A 14,884-nucleotide genomic window follows, 5' to 3' on the forward strand; every position below is an offset into this window, starting at 1 on the left:
GTCAGAGCAAGAGTCTAACTTCTGTTCCTTCCAAGTCTCTTCGGACGCGAATGCGGAGCAGGGGTTACTCCCACGGAAGTCACTGGGGCGTGGGTGAGGGTGGATTGGTAGCTCCCCAGAGATGGAAACTGGGGGTGAAGGTGGCGGTCTTGCCCTGTATCAGCCATTTGAGGTGTTACAGGGCATCCGGCTCCAAGATCTTAAAAGTCTTGTCTTTTCCACAGAGCACGGCCTGTAGGTCAAATGCTTTTTCTTTCTTTCTTTCTTTTTTTTTTTTTGCTACCATTCTAAAAAGCAAAATGTACAAGGCAGGATATATACCTATTTATCAATCGTACATAAACTTAGACACATGCAAGTGTATGAGGCAAGGAAAAATGGTGTTTTAGTCTTTACGGACAAATGACCTAAAGGTTTTATAACACTCCCTTCAAGTTATCTTTCGGGAAACATTTCCATTCAACCTATGAATGGAACCCATTTTAATGGCTCAGTTTGGGCCAGTGAAAAGCCAATCGTATTTTTTGCTTAATAAAAATGGATAGGCAAAAAAATGTTAAGTTAGCAAGGACAGTAAATCTTACGAAATTGGATCACTTAGGCTTCCAGGATAGAATTGCTTAATTTAAGGTTAATTGTGCTTCCTGAGAGCAGGCACCACTTTGGCATTCAATCTCCAAAACCACCAACAATAGTTGACGTACGGATGCCCAATAAATGTTTGTTGAGTGAATGTTCTCTACTTTTACTAATGAATGAACTTAAGAATTTTATAATCTGTAGAGTGTAGGCTCGTGAGTTATTTTGAATTCCCTGAGTTGTAGTTTAGAAAGTGAGGCTCTGAGCAAGAGTCTTTTTCCTTTTTTTAAATTGTTTTAATGTTTATTATTTATTTTTTTTTAATTTTTTTTAACGTTTATTTATTTTTGAGACAGAGACAGAGCATGAACAGGGGAGGGGCAGAGAGAGAGACACGGAATTGGAAGCAGGCTCCAGGCTCTGAGCCATCAGCCCGGCGCCTGACGTGGGGCTCGAACTCACGGACTGTGAGATTGTGACCTGAGCTGAAGTTGGACACTTAACCGACTGAGCCACCCAGGCGCCCCTACTATTTATTCTTGAGAGAGAGAGATGGAGCACGAGCGGAGGAGGGGCAGAGAGAGAGAGGGAGGCACGGAATCCAAGGCAGGCTCTAGGCTCTGAGCTGGCAGCACAGAGCCTGACATGGGGCTGGAACTCTTGAACCACGAGACATGACCTGAGCCAAAGTCGGATGCTCAATCGACTGAGCCACCCAGGCGCCCCTGAGCAAGAGTCTTAAGAAACCTGGTAAGACAAGGAATGAAGCACCAGAAAATTCCATGAGGGGAGAGACTGCACTGTTTTGTTCAACACGTAATCCCTACTGGTCTGCCAAATACACGGCACAGAGTAGGCACTTAATAAATACTTGTTAAATGGAGATAGGGAACTTGTTAATACTTTCTTTTTTTTTTTTCTATTTTCAAGTATAGGAAGAGGTTTACATTTTGTTTGCAGATACATAGTTTTACAAATCTGTGGGTAAGAAAAATTTATACATAAAAGCATGAAGCTAAAAGAGAAATAATACTTTTAGAAAATATCGTAGCGTATATGAAAAAGTATTAATATTCTTGAAGGGAAAAGAGTTCTTATAAGTAAAAGGGGTTTAAAAAAATTTTTTAACGTTTATTTATTTTTGAGACAGAGACAGAGCATGAATGGGGGAGGGTCAGAGAGAGAGAGGGAGACACAGAATCTGAAACAGGCTCCAGGCTCTGAGTCATCAGCACAGAGCCTGATGTGGGGCTCGAACTCACAGACTGCAAGATCATGACCTGAGCAGAAGTTGGACGCTTAACCGACTCAGCCACCCAGGCGCCCCAGTAAAAGGGGTTTTAAATAAAAAAGGACTAAAATTTCCAAAGAAAAATAAGCAATTCCCCAAAGAAGAAACACAAAAGGCCAATAAACGTATGAGAGATACTGATCCTCTGAGTGATTTTTTTGTACATTAAAGAAAGGCAAATAAATCATTTTTCTTCCATCAGATTGACAAAGAATAAAAAGACTGACAACTCAGTGCTATCAAGGGTATGAAGAAATGGGACCTGTCATGTACCATTGGTGTGAAGACAGATTTCCACCTTCCTGGGGGGCAGAAGGTGGGGTGCCACATAAATCAAATCTCACATGTATTGTTGCCTTAACCCAGAAAGTCCACTTGGAGAAAGTTAGTTTATAAAAATATTCAGACAAATTCAAATGCATGTATGTACAAGGCCGTAATAGTAAAAAATGAAATATAAAGGAAAAGAGCCTAAACAGACACCAGTCTTGATACCCCTATGAAATGTTTAAACAATGGAGTCTCGTGAAGCCATTGCAGCCCGTGTAGACGTGGGGAAATGGGTCACGCAATACTGAAAGAAGCCAGCCACATGATGCAGATGTTCTAAAATAGGATTGTGGTAATGGCTGCACAACTCCGTGAATTTGCTGAACACTGAATTGTATACTTAAAGTGCATGGATTTTATAGTATATGATTTATACAGTTGCTTAAAGAAAAGTAGTTACAAAGTAGCATGTTGAGTATGAATTGCATTTTTGTTTGAAACACACACACACACACAATGCCTGGAAGGATATACTCTCCAATGATAATTGAGGTTGCCCTGGATAGTGGTGATGGTTTTCCTCCTTGTACCTTTTTGGATTTGTTGCAGTAAGCTTTTATAATCAGGAAAAAAAAACAAACTAGTTCACACACACCAAATAACCCCGTGGCTAAAGTTATCTAATATCAACTTAATACCAACATCTAACATCTAAGCGGTCATCTTCATTTGCGCCCAGATTCTTTTTTTACAATCTGCCTCCACTCATTTCTTCTGCTCTGGCCTTCCATTTTACCACCTTGCCCAGAACAATGTATCTTATCACTGGAAAAATTTACCCTCCCGATAGAGCTGGAAGCAACCGCGTTTCTACCAAGGGAAGGGTTTTCTCCCGCTCCCAGTTGGGAGCTGTTCCCTAAGCACTCTGCCATAGCTCAGACGAAAATCCCCAAGAGCCCTTTCTGCTCACATTCAGTTCCTGTAGCAATCCGGGGAATTGATTACGCTAATGCCTATTCTCCAGGGCTTTTCAAAAATCTTTATTTTTAAAGGAACTCATTTGACTTTTTTCTGAGACCCTTGTATATGGTTCTCCGTGTGGCCTGTGAGCCATCGGAGGTCCGTGAGAATCCTTCGGGTGGTCTCTTGAATACGCTGATACGCATGTGTAGCTTTCTGGTTTTGGCTTGAAGTTAAAATTGAAATGTCATTGAATACAATCCAGGTATGACCTCACTGGTCCTTCATCCAGTGCATGGCCATTCATCATCTCAGCAAGTGCTTTACAAGGGCAAGTGGGGCTAGGTGGGTTTGAGGATGCAGAAGGGCTCTCGCTCTAAGGACTCTAAGGACAGAAACATCATTCTGTCCCAGACGCTACTTACAGGAAACTGATATGACCAACCATAACATTCAAATTGGCCACACGAAGGAAGAGCTCTGAGAAAAAAGGCACGGGGTGCCCGTCAAATCTGAAAAACTGTCAAAGGGTAATGGATTTTCCCCAAAGCTTTCAAGATCTGCATTAATTTGGCAACCCAGATCGCGAGCATCATCTAAGAGCCCCAGAGACCGAGACTGCCAAGTGCTTATTGCCAAACGCAAAGAAGAAAATTGAAAGTCTCCTGCTCAACCACGGCAGCGGGTTTCAAAACAGCACGGCGGAAAACAGCGCTCTGGGAACGGGGGGGGGGGGGGGGGGGGGGCGAGGCAGAGGCTTGCGGCTTGCCACGGCTTCCTCCGGGAGGCCCAGGCCTGTGGCCGTGAGCCAATTCACGCACCTTGGGTCCCCGCCTAAATCAGAGACATCACCGCAAAGCAAAGCAAAGATCAGACACGAAGTCCTAGCAGTATGGTTTATTAAGTGAACGGTTCAAGTTACGAGAACAAGCCCACTTCTTTTCCAACGGTCTAGGTAAAAGTTTTTAAGTCCCATTCCTTAAGTGAGACCTCATTAGGGTTCACTCAGGAACGAAACCAATCGCAGAAACCCTGGCGCACCGGTCCTCGAGATCGGTCATTCGATGCAGACAGTGGATATAGGGAAACACGTATTCCCAGGAGATGTGCCGCCTCTGAATTCCTGTTGCCTTTTGTGTAGACGGGGTGTGTGGGGGGCGGTGGAGGCGGCTTTTGGAGGGGCGGGGGGATCTCTGGTGACGAGGAGGGAAGGGAGGCCAACAGCCAGGGGAAAGTTGCATTTGCGTGGGTAAATTGGAGGCATCGCCGAGGGAGCGCGTGGCCGCACCTACGCAGAGCGAGCACAGAGCTGAGCGGCTGAGCGAGAACTTGATCTGAAGCCCCAATCCTCAGGCTGGCTCCTGGCGTCTCCACCTTTAGCTCAGTGAGTCAGGGCCTCACGATGAGTTGCTTAATTTCCACCTGATCCTCAGTCTCCTCCCCTGACATTGGGGCACCCATCTCACGGGACCGTCGCGAGAGCGGAGGGTCAGAACGCGTAGGAGGAGTCTGGCCACACTGCCTGACACAGAGGGAGCACTCCACGCGTGTGTGCTGGGGTTATTCTCCCGCGAGCTTCAAGGTGTGAAACAAAAGAGAAAAAGAGCCCATTCTCGGATGGGGACGGTGTGCACCTGTGCGTGATGAATTCTAGAGGCTACTTTGAGCCCGAGGAGACCCTGCAAACAGGCCTGGCAGACTGCAGACGGCCAGGGTAATAACGACACCCCTAACGGCTCCCAGGGTGCCTCCTGCAGTAGGTAATCCAAAAATCTCAGGGTTGTGAACGCCTCTCCTACAAAAGCAGGATGTATACAGGGAGACAAAAGATAACGAGCTTTCCGGGTTTCCAGAACGGCAGACCAGCACTGAGTGGCAACCACCATGGGCACTGCCTCCCGGATTTCCGTCTCGACAGGTGCGATCGTTCACGGACGCTTACTAAAGGTCGCTGTCGTATCATTGGCCATTTTCACCCTCTGGGAGCTTATAGTCAAAATAATTTCGAACAGAAGACCTATTTGCGTCCTTTAAAAAAATGCAGTCCGTCACTCAAGAGCACTTAATAAGTGGCCTCTGTCTGTCACACGTTTTTACCAAGTGTCTCAAGATGTTACGCAGGCGGAGAGAATCTGCTTCCGCGTTCGCAACAAAGGAGGATCAGCCAGAGAGGGAGACCATAAGGGGATCGCGGCGTGACAAATATTGTTTTGTAAACACACATAAAACCAGGCACTGAATCCTGTTTTGTCAGAATTCAGTGCGGAAAAACTTCCGCCGTTACATTTTTTTTATGCTGTAACTGACCTATGGATCAGTGTGAGGGGACCGCAATAACAATTTTATTAAAAATTACTGCAATTTTAGGAGAGCAGAGTATTAACAACCAAATGCATTCTGAATGCTCTGGAAGCACAGTGTGTTTTATTTCCTGGCTTCACAGGAGAAGCGTGTTTGTTAATAAAAAAATTAATTGAACTGCGTATCAGCCTAGCATCATGCCCACATAATTGAACTGATGAATTATAATCTATGTTTCTGACATTTCTTGTAAAGAAAGAAAAGTATCATGGGAATAATATCTTTGAAAGAATTGTGAAAATAAATGCATATGAAAGACACGGGGAACATTTCGCAGGTGGGGAAAGAAAGTTTCTCAGTGATAACCATCAGTCAGGCAAGAAGGGGAGTTATGAATGTAAAACCAGGAGGACAGGAATTCATTACTGCCCCCGCCAAAACGTCGGATAACATAAAGACGGAATCTATGACCAATATGTAACATGACAGAAATCAAAACCAACACAAGAAAAATGACCTACATCTTTCTTCCTAGCCTCGGACTCTGATTTCACTGATAGGCCACCAGGGAATTAGGGAAAAGAAGGTTTTTGTTTTGTTCTGTTTTCTTGGTGAGTAGCCTAGAGTCTTAAGAATTTGTGTATAACCTTGATAGCAGCACAGGAAAAATCCCCTCAGCAGCTAATGAACACTATTTTTTCTCTTAACGATTCTGATTCACACTGAGTCCAATGTGACTGTGCTGATTCCGGTTTTCTACTAAAGGTAAAAAGATAAAATGATTTTTAGGCCATTGGCATCATTCTATACCTTTCAGTGGATTAGACCTGACATATTTACAGCCCGAGACGTTCTTTTTGTTTTCAAATGAGTTATATAGCTTTCCTTTTCAGTCTTCCCTCCTCCTTTTCTTGCTTCCTCGCTTCTCTCCTTTCTCCTTAAATATACACCCTCATAAAGCACTGAGTGTATCATCTAGACTTTGCCCATCACCACTGCTGAGGCGAAGCTGAAGTTATACATCAATAAAGCACCCACCATCATGTAGGGGGGGTCACAAGTTCCCAGGCCTTGTCACCCTTGACACACTGGCAAGGAAGTCCTGCTGTGATGTGTTTAAGGGACAGTCGGCCCCTGCTTGAGCAAGAGCAGAAACCCAGGCCTTCTGTCCAGAGAGCTAAGTTCGGTCCCTTACCCTAATTGGAAGGGCGTCCTGATTTTTTACGCGGAGACTGTGTGCCTTCTTGGGAGATGCAGTGAAAAGAGGTATGCTTTCAAATCCCCTCCGTCTCATGTGGCTCCCCCAAATCGTCTCAACAGAGAGGGCGAGAGAAGTGGGCAGATCTCAGCATAGTAATAGCAAACAACAAATTAACAACTATGTACTTTAATCTTCAGCATTCATAATTGCACAGAGTGTCACGGATCACTTAAATAATACATGTCCGTTAATCTAATGAAGAAACCAGTAAAGTAGGACGTTTGGGACGGTCACTTGAGCATGTAAAAACTGTCTGCGAGTGACACTTAACACGCAAAGAGCAGAAACAGAACAGGTCTTTGAGGGGTAGTTATTTAAAATCCTTACCAACAGGCGAAGCACCATGGAGAAACACACATAAATATATTCAACCTGCCAGACGCCTCAGCTAAACGCGCAGCGATTCTAATAGGTTTGGCTACAGTGACTTTCCACATATATACAGTAGGTTCTAAAACACTAGGGGGGTTTGGTGATTGGAATGCAGTGTAGGAACAAAGGGGGACTATCGTCACTTTCAGAACAGAATTGAGTGGGGAAATCTAAACTCCTGACCAGTCAACTTTAAAATGGCATAAACAGAACTTTGTTACGGAGAGAGATGGGGTTGTTTTTTTTTTCCCCTTGAAAATGTATATGTGTCATAAATGGCTGAAAATCTTGTCCATGCTAGGGGAAAGTTGAGGGTGGAAAAATTGGCATTTTTAAAAAATCTATGCTGTAAAGAAAATAAAAAGCCAGAGCATTCTGGCATTAGCAAAAGGCTGAACTAAGTTCTCAGGCAATAAATTTATGGGGAAACATGACAGGCTCCTCATTAAAGCTATGTGTACGTTGGCTGAATTTTATACAAGATTCTTGAATCTTGTGGAAAATTGGGTACGGCTTGACATCTGAACAATGTCCCTGGTTTGTTTGATTTCTAAAGCATCGGAATATGTTGCACTTTGGAAATCAAGTAGAGAAGAATAAACACACTAAAACAGAGCTGGGCTGAATCTTAAAGTTATTTTTCCATATGTCTCTATGAGATATTTATTACCTTTGTTTCTTTTACAAACTACGCACCCCCCCCTCCCCATGCTAGAAATACTGCGGTGCCTTCTCTTTTTCCAGTTGTTTTTTTTTTTTTTTTGGTGGCGAGAAAATAGTCCCGTTAAGGCAAATCTTACCCAGCAGCGGTAACCACCTAAGGATAGGCAATTTTCAGTTGGCTTTTCAGAAGCTGGTTGCCATGACAAAGAGGACAATTTATTCCTTGGTCCCTTATCACAGCTACAGATCACAGACCATAAAAATTAACAAGGCTCTTTCCCTTTTCCTGATGATTTCAGGAGTTCCTCATCCTTACCTGAGGTCTTTTGTTCCCCCAATTAAATGGAATGAATGTCAGTCATCTAGCAATTCAATTAATGCTGATTCAAAATTCTGGCCCAAACCAGAATCTATAATCACAACCTCCTAATCACAGCTCAGTCGTGAGAATGAAAAGTAAGCAGGAAATTGCACTAATTACTCAATTAGACTAATACTGTATTTTTAAGCCAGGGTTTAAAGGGGCTGTCGGCTCTGACAAAGGACCTCGGAGTCGTCCTCACCATGTGTGCCTGCAGTGGCCCGATTGAGGCTGATGTTTTCAAGTGGCCATAATTTCTATCCATCTAAGACAGATGGACCTGAGCTGGGGAATGGAAATTTACAACCGATAAACCAACCATGAATGAGGGGCAGGTCGGGGAGGGCGGGGGGGCTTCACTGGCTCTTAACACAGGCCCGTGTAACAGACAGGGCTCTTCTGGAGGAAGCCGGTGGCCCGTGTGAAGGTGGCTGAGCACACGTCAGCACAGTGCTCGTTCCAGGAAAACATCTGGTGGGGAGCAGCACTCAGGAAGTGTGAGAGTGGCTCTAGCAAACCTCAAGATTGAGCAATGCTCAAGGTGCCAGCCTCCAAACTCACCACGGAGCCTGCGGCGTGTGTCGGGCAGAGAGCTCCTCAGCCAGTGGGCCCGCCCCCGGGGGTGGCTGAAAGCTGAGAACCATCCACCCCCAGGGACAGCTTCTGGGGCTGCAAAGCCCACCTGGACAACCTCCACGAAGCCAAGAACAGCGAGTGAAAAAGAACTGGCTGGGAAGAACGTACCGGATGTGCCCGAAGAACTTACAAAACAATGCGGGATATGAACCAATATAAGCTGGACCTAAGTAGAAAGAAAAAAAAAAAAAGCCCCCAAAATTAGACTCTTTTTTCTTACTCAGGTTCAGAAACTTAAAGATTCTGTAAACAATAGGGAAGACACTAGAGCCTGCCATGCCTCTGGTTTTTGTAACACTCCCCCCGAGCTGGATGCAGGAAGGGAGGCGGACACAGAGGAAGGAGGGCCCATCGCACATGGCGTCGTCTTTCCTCTGCAGCAGTTGCTGAAAATGACCGACTTGGGAACTGCTCAGGGGTTCCGAAAGGAGACAAAGTATTTATTTGACTAAGACAGGCAAAGTCTTTACTTCCAGGGTTTGCCTTGCAGGTGGCCACTGCTGAGCGAGCGGGGATTCGGGGGGCCACCAGGGCCCCTGGCGGGCGGGTTATGACCGCTGCGGGTGCCTGGAACCTTGGAGTCTCTTCCGGAGGCATTAGCTTGGCTCAGCCGGCCTGCAGGAGGCAAGAAAGCAGGGAGCAGAGCTGCAAGAATGACTCCAGGGACGATCTGCCAAGTATACTTTTAAGCTAATGAAGTCGTACGGTATAACCACTTGCAAGCTAATGAAGCCCTATTCAGCATCTACTCTAGGCTAAACCCTACTCTTCATCCTTGGAGGTAGGGAAGGGGCAGGGACGAAAGGAAGCCCAGCGAGCTTTTTTTTTTTTCCCCCCTTCCTCTCCGTTATCCCAACCAGCTTAGTCTGGCCTTCATTTCTTCTTGGTAGAGACGGGTACAGGAGTGATTAGGGAAAAGACAAGAGAAAGTAGTGTGCTCAAGGGAAGGTTGGACGTGCTTTCAGGGTGCCCAGAAGCTGCAGAGGGAAACAAAACCTGCGGGAGAGGAAATCTAAGTGCCTCAGCTTAGCCTCTCAACTCAGCCTCAAATACATACCTTATCTGAATGATAAGTCCTTTCTCTCTATCGGCAATGCCTAATTCTCCCCACAACCTGGGATCACCTCCCCTTGCCCCCGCCCCTCCCCACACGGCACCCGCACACTCCCCATGCCCTGCAAATAACGTAAGAATCTGAATATAAGAGATCAAGCTTTTCATATGACGATATTCCAAGCCGCAAACCTCAAAACGTTCTCCACAAAACGTACTCTACCGAAAACGTTATCTCTACAGGTCAAAATATCTTACTAGGATGGTCCGTAGGACCCTGCTCCTCTTCCAGGTAATATTCTATCTTTTTCAAGTCTTCTGGGGTAAATCTCCATTTATTCTCAGCTGGTGGAGGCGGCACCTTGGGGCTGGATCGTTTCCGGGCAGAGCCAGAAGGAAGGGGCTGCTGGCAAGATGCTGGCAGGGAACCCGTAATCAGTCCTTCTGGGAATTTCTGAGCTAAGACTTTTAGACCTAGGTGTGGAAGAGCATCAGAAAAAGCAGCATTAACACGGTGAGGCTACGGTGAAACCTGGAAAGCTGGAAAGGAGCCTGCCTGTCTCCTGGTCTTTGGTCTGCTGGCCCAAGCCAACACAAGGACGTGAAATCTTAACTGCTTCGCCATTAAGTAAATTACATGAGAAACATGGTGGTTAGGTGGGATTCTGTGAATTCCACCAGAAATCCTTCTGCTCCAGTCTTCAGCCTTAAGGCTTGCTTACAGAGCCCTAAAGCAACAGCATTATTTCTGGAATTAAAAACATGTGCCGATGGAGCTAACGGAAGTTTCACATAGCTCCTGACCCCTTGCAGCCAGCATGGTTGTCTCTCTTTCCAGAATTCTTAATTCTGCGCGTGGAGAGGAAGAGGGTGACGGGGGAGGGGTTGAAGGACTCTGAGTCCGACTCTCTGTCTTTTCGGTCCTAAGCAGAATACAGCCCACTCACCTCCGGAAAGCATGAAGAGGTTTTCAAATCCCCGCTCACACATGGTGGTGGCCGCCTGGCTGGCCAGCCTCTCGTCGTCGTCGTACAGAATGATGATCTTGCCGTGAGCATTTTTCTAAGAGTCACATGAGTTAAGGTCCCCCCCCCCCCCACACTGAGCTCAGGCTCCTAGACTCTAAAGAAACCCCCAAGGAACAAAGAACTGTCAAGGTTCCCCTTTCTGAGTTCAGAGAACGTCGGACAACCCCATGACCCCAGCAGTTACTGGATTTTTTCCTCTCGTGGAAACCACACAGGCGGGTAGTCTTATCTTTTAGAAACTAGTATTACCACGGTCCAAGACAGAACTAGCTCCCTGCTTGATGCCTTTTGATTCTTGTAGCTTCACAACCTTGAAAAGTTAAGTATTAACAACCTCCATTCCATAGGTGAGGAAATAGAAAAAAACCTGTGTGCCCCACGTGTCTACCGTGGCCTTATTTATAATAGTAAAAAAAAAAAAAAAAGGGAACCACCCAAAAGCCCACTAGAGAGGAACAGTTTAGTATATCATAGTAGAGTATATAAGATGAGATAATGTAGTGCAACCAAAAAGGAGTTTATAAACAGCATGGGGAAATACACTGTACTACGGCAAGAGGAAGAGTCAAAATACTAAATTATATATACGGTATGATTTCTACTCTGGTTTTCAAAAGAATACATAGAGGACAATCTGAAATAAAGTATGCAAAAAAACATAATCGGAGTTGTTCAGTGGTGATTATCAGTCTTCCTTTTTAGATCTTCCCGAGTTGAAATTATTTTCTATTTGTGTAATTTTTGTAAGCAAAAAAAAAAAAGTAAAATTTTAAGAAGGGAAAAATTTAAAACAGAGGGAAAAAAATTTCCTTAAGTTTTACTTGGGAAAGATTTCTAGGGGAAAAAACAAAAGTCTTAGGACTAACTCTCAATAGATCACAGCCTTTAACCTAATGTTTTTTGGCCCACTGCAGGATGGCTTAGAAACATCTGCCAGGATAGTCAGGATACTCAGCAAGAGCTAAGAACCCAAATTCTAAAATATGCTAAGTAAGCTAATTAATATCAAAGGTCCTTCACAGAGGTTTTTTTCCCTAGGAGCATGATTCATGGCAAGTTCAACTCGTACAGTCCTCAAACCACCCAACTCCATAAAATGCAACAAAGGATACGTATTCAAGAATGTCATTTGAATAAGGGTTCATTGTCCTAGACAGAGTTGCGATTGGGTAACTGTAAGCTGCAGAGAGAAGAAAAAGCTTAGGACGTTTGTTGCTTTCTGTACAATTTTGCCCCAAATTCCTGCCTGGTTTAAAGTCTAAGAGTTCAGGGGCGCCTGGGTGGCTCAGTTAGTTAAGCGTCTGACTTCGGCTCAGGTCATGATCTCGCGGTTTGTGGGTTGAAGCCCCGCGTCGGGCTCTGTGCTGCCAGCTCAGAGCCTGGAGCCTGCTTCGGATTCTGTGTCTCCCCCTCTCTCTGCCCCTCCCCTGCTCACGCTCTGTCTCTGTCTCTTTCTCAAAAATAAAGAAACATTAAAAAAATTTTTTTTTCAAGTCTAAGAGTTCAAAGAAATACAGTTTCAAAATCAATAAGCCATAAACGTGGACACGTTTTCGAGAGAAAAGAAACACGACACTATGAACAAAACATGAAGCTTCGTGTCACCGTTTCTGACATTTAGCCCCAGGCCGCGGGGCCATCTGAGAATGTCCCAAGCCTCTCTCAGAGCATTACGGTAGAGCCAACGTACAGGTTCCCATGGTGGATTTGGTTAACACGTCACTTCCGGAATTGCTGACCCTGGGATGTGGCTCAAGCTGGCCTGGACTAAAGAATGGGCTCTGTTCTTGGGACTCAGATGCTAGAACGTCCCCTCTCTCTTACCTCCAACGATGTGGCACTGTTGGTAGGAATCTCTGTCTCGCACATCTAGCAGCAGGAAGGGGCAGTCGGGATAAGGTCGGTCTTTGGTGTTGGGCTCGGCTTTCTTCACTAGCCCTTTGTCTAGATCCAGTTCCCCAACACCACTGATGACGCTGCAAGTGAAAAGCAGGTCGTCAGAAACCACTCAGGGGTGAGTGGCTTCAAGGTCAAATGCGTTTCTTCAGAATAGCGAGAGAGTGCTCAATGTCTTCTCAAAGGGCACGTCAAAGAAGAAGGAAAATGCATATGGTGTCTCAGTTCTGTCTCTGAATGCACGACCCTATGGATTCCTATTCTATCACACTGGACCGCGAGGAAGGGACCCATGTGTCCGTATCACCTTCAGAGAAGGCATGTTAGGTCCTTAGCATGGCTGAGGGGACAGAGACTGTAGGGCACATGCTGCCTCCAGCAACAAGAGCAGCATTCAGAGAAAAGAAAGAGGCCAACAGTTAATCTGATGGAATGTGAGGAGTGTAAGACAGCAGAGCGAAAGGGGAAAGAATAAGGTTGATAGGACAGGAAACACGGAGGCCTTCTCTGTCCGTCATACGTAATACAAACCAACAGCAACGTTTTAATGTATTCCCTCTACTTATAGGGTGACCTAGCCGATACCTATTTTGAACCTTAATATCATCAATAGTTATCTGTACTTATTCCCAGGTTATAGGCCACGGCGTTGAAGTTGAAGAGGCTTCCAGATTTGGCGGCATTCGTATAACGAGAGAGGAAAAACGAGGATTGAAGTGAGTGAGTTCACCATTGACAGTTCTGTTTCTAAGGTCGTAAGATTGGTCGCCGTATTCAGATTGGAGGCGAAATGTAGTAAAAACATGAATCAAAGGAATAAGAGGAGTAGGCATTATGAATAAGACGGCAGGTAGTGAAATATCTGTATTGGAACGAAAAGAGGACTCCTTTCCCAGGCAACTGTGAAGGCTTGCGTGCCGGACCACACGCCAGCACGCACTGACGTCTCCTCTCCCGGCACGGCAAATCAAATTCTGCGTCTAAACCTGCTAAACGCTGTCACTCGATGCCACAGAGCGCATATTTCGTTGCACCAAAGGAGAAGAAAATCTGTCTCATAGGAAACCGCGTCCTCAACGGAAGTCCCGTTGGTCCGTCTCGTAAATGCAATTTTCAAGTTCTTGCGTAAAAGTAGTTACAGAAAAATAACAGCGGTACCGATGATAGCAATTCTTTCTCTGGTAGACCTGGTTTCTCGACTACAGTTGTTTTCGCCATTGTAGAAGGGATGGTTATGTGCGGAAAATCAGCACCGTCTTATAATCAATGCCTAGTGTTTGTGAGAAAAGGGTTGCATCACAGCAAGAAGGACCCATCACATGCGGTTTGCAAATCGACACCGAGGGCCGCTTTCCTGCTCCTTTGCACCTGTGTAATAGCAGAGTATGGTGTAGGGCACTCTATTTTTCTTGTGATCTCAGACAGGGTAATTATAAGCTGCAGCAGACAGAAAAGGGGGTGGGAGTGGGAATCAAAAGATAGGAGATGTAAAGCTGAGTCCTAATAGCAAACCTGCACACGGGAAGGCTGAGAAGAATGGAATTAAGGAGCGAAAATTAATGCTCTCCTATCAATATATTCTTACCTAAACGCACCGAGATGCTGTGAAAAGATTCAGGCGATGGCATTTATATCAAGAGAAAATAGAGGGGCTGGGATGAAAATGTGGGACTTGACTACTGCCAGTCTGCTTCTAAGGCGACTATATCACTGAAACTGGAACCCAGGTTAGTATGAAGTAAAATACAGTGAAAACATGAATCTGATTAGCATACCTCTGCAGAGTCGAGCGACTGGAGTCCCCGGCTCCCGCGCTGTTTGTGGACTGGACAGGGCTTGGCGACTGCTCCCCGGGGCTCCCCTTCCCGTTGGTCCTGGCACTGACTTCCCCATCGGGCTCCGAAGTCGCAGAATCATTGTCTAAAATTTGCAAATGAACAGGTATATTGGACCTCAGAGTTGATTTCACTTGTCGGGCAGTCCCACTGAAATGAGGTCAAGGCAAGGAAATCCTATCACAGTGATTAAATTGTCCCCTAAGTTCTAACACGTAAGTTCTCAAAATGTAGTCGCGGATCCCAGGAGTCCCCAAGACCCTTTCAGGGGGACCTGCGAGGTCTCTTTTACCGGGTTGATATCTGCCCTCAGGGTGCCAAAGAAACAGTGGCTAAAACTGTGAGCGCCTTAGTAACACTCAGGGCAGAGGCACCAAG

At 45.5% G+C, this 14,884-nt stretch overlaps 1 protein-coding gene across 2 annotated transcripts in view; it reads right to left on the minus strand.

The window, feature by feature from the left end:
- Positions 1–9,109: 9,109 nt before the first annotated feature.
- Positions 9,110–14,884, minus strand: part of CEP41 (centrosomal protein 41) — a 45,371-nt gene continuing 39,596 nt past the window's right edge. For both annotated transcript variants that reach the window (XM_049643006.1, XM_049643005.1), the window contains exons 6-11: positions 14,447–14,591; positions 12,600–12,751; positions 11,888–11,955; positions 10,695–10,809; positions 10,006–10,221; positions 9,110–9,309 (exon numbers count right to left, since the gene is read on the minus strand). In XM_049643006.1, coding sequence (XP_049498963.1) covers positions 9,161–9,309; positions 10,006–10,221; positions 10,695–10,809; positions 11,888–11,955; positions 12,600–12,751; positions 14,447–14,591 — 845 coding nt within the window. In that variant the 3' untranslated portion in view covers positions 9,110–9,160. The remainder of the gene's footprint in view (positions 9,310–10,005; positions 10,222–10,694; positions 10,810–11,887; positions 11,956–12,599; positions 12,752–14,446; positions 14,592–14,884) is intronic.

Source organism: Panthera uncia, chromosome A2, assembly GCF_023721935.1.
Source record: "Panthera uncia isolate 11264 chromosome A2, Puncia_PCG_1.0, whole genome shotgun sequence".
In the NCBI taxonomy this organism is placed as follows: Eukaryota; Metazoa; Chordata; class Mammalia; order Carnivora; family Felidae; genus Panthera; species Panthera uncia.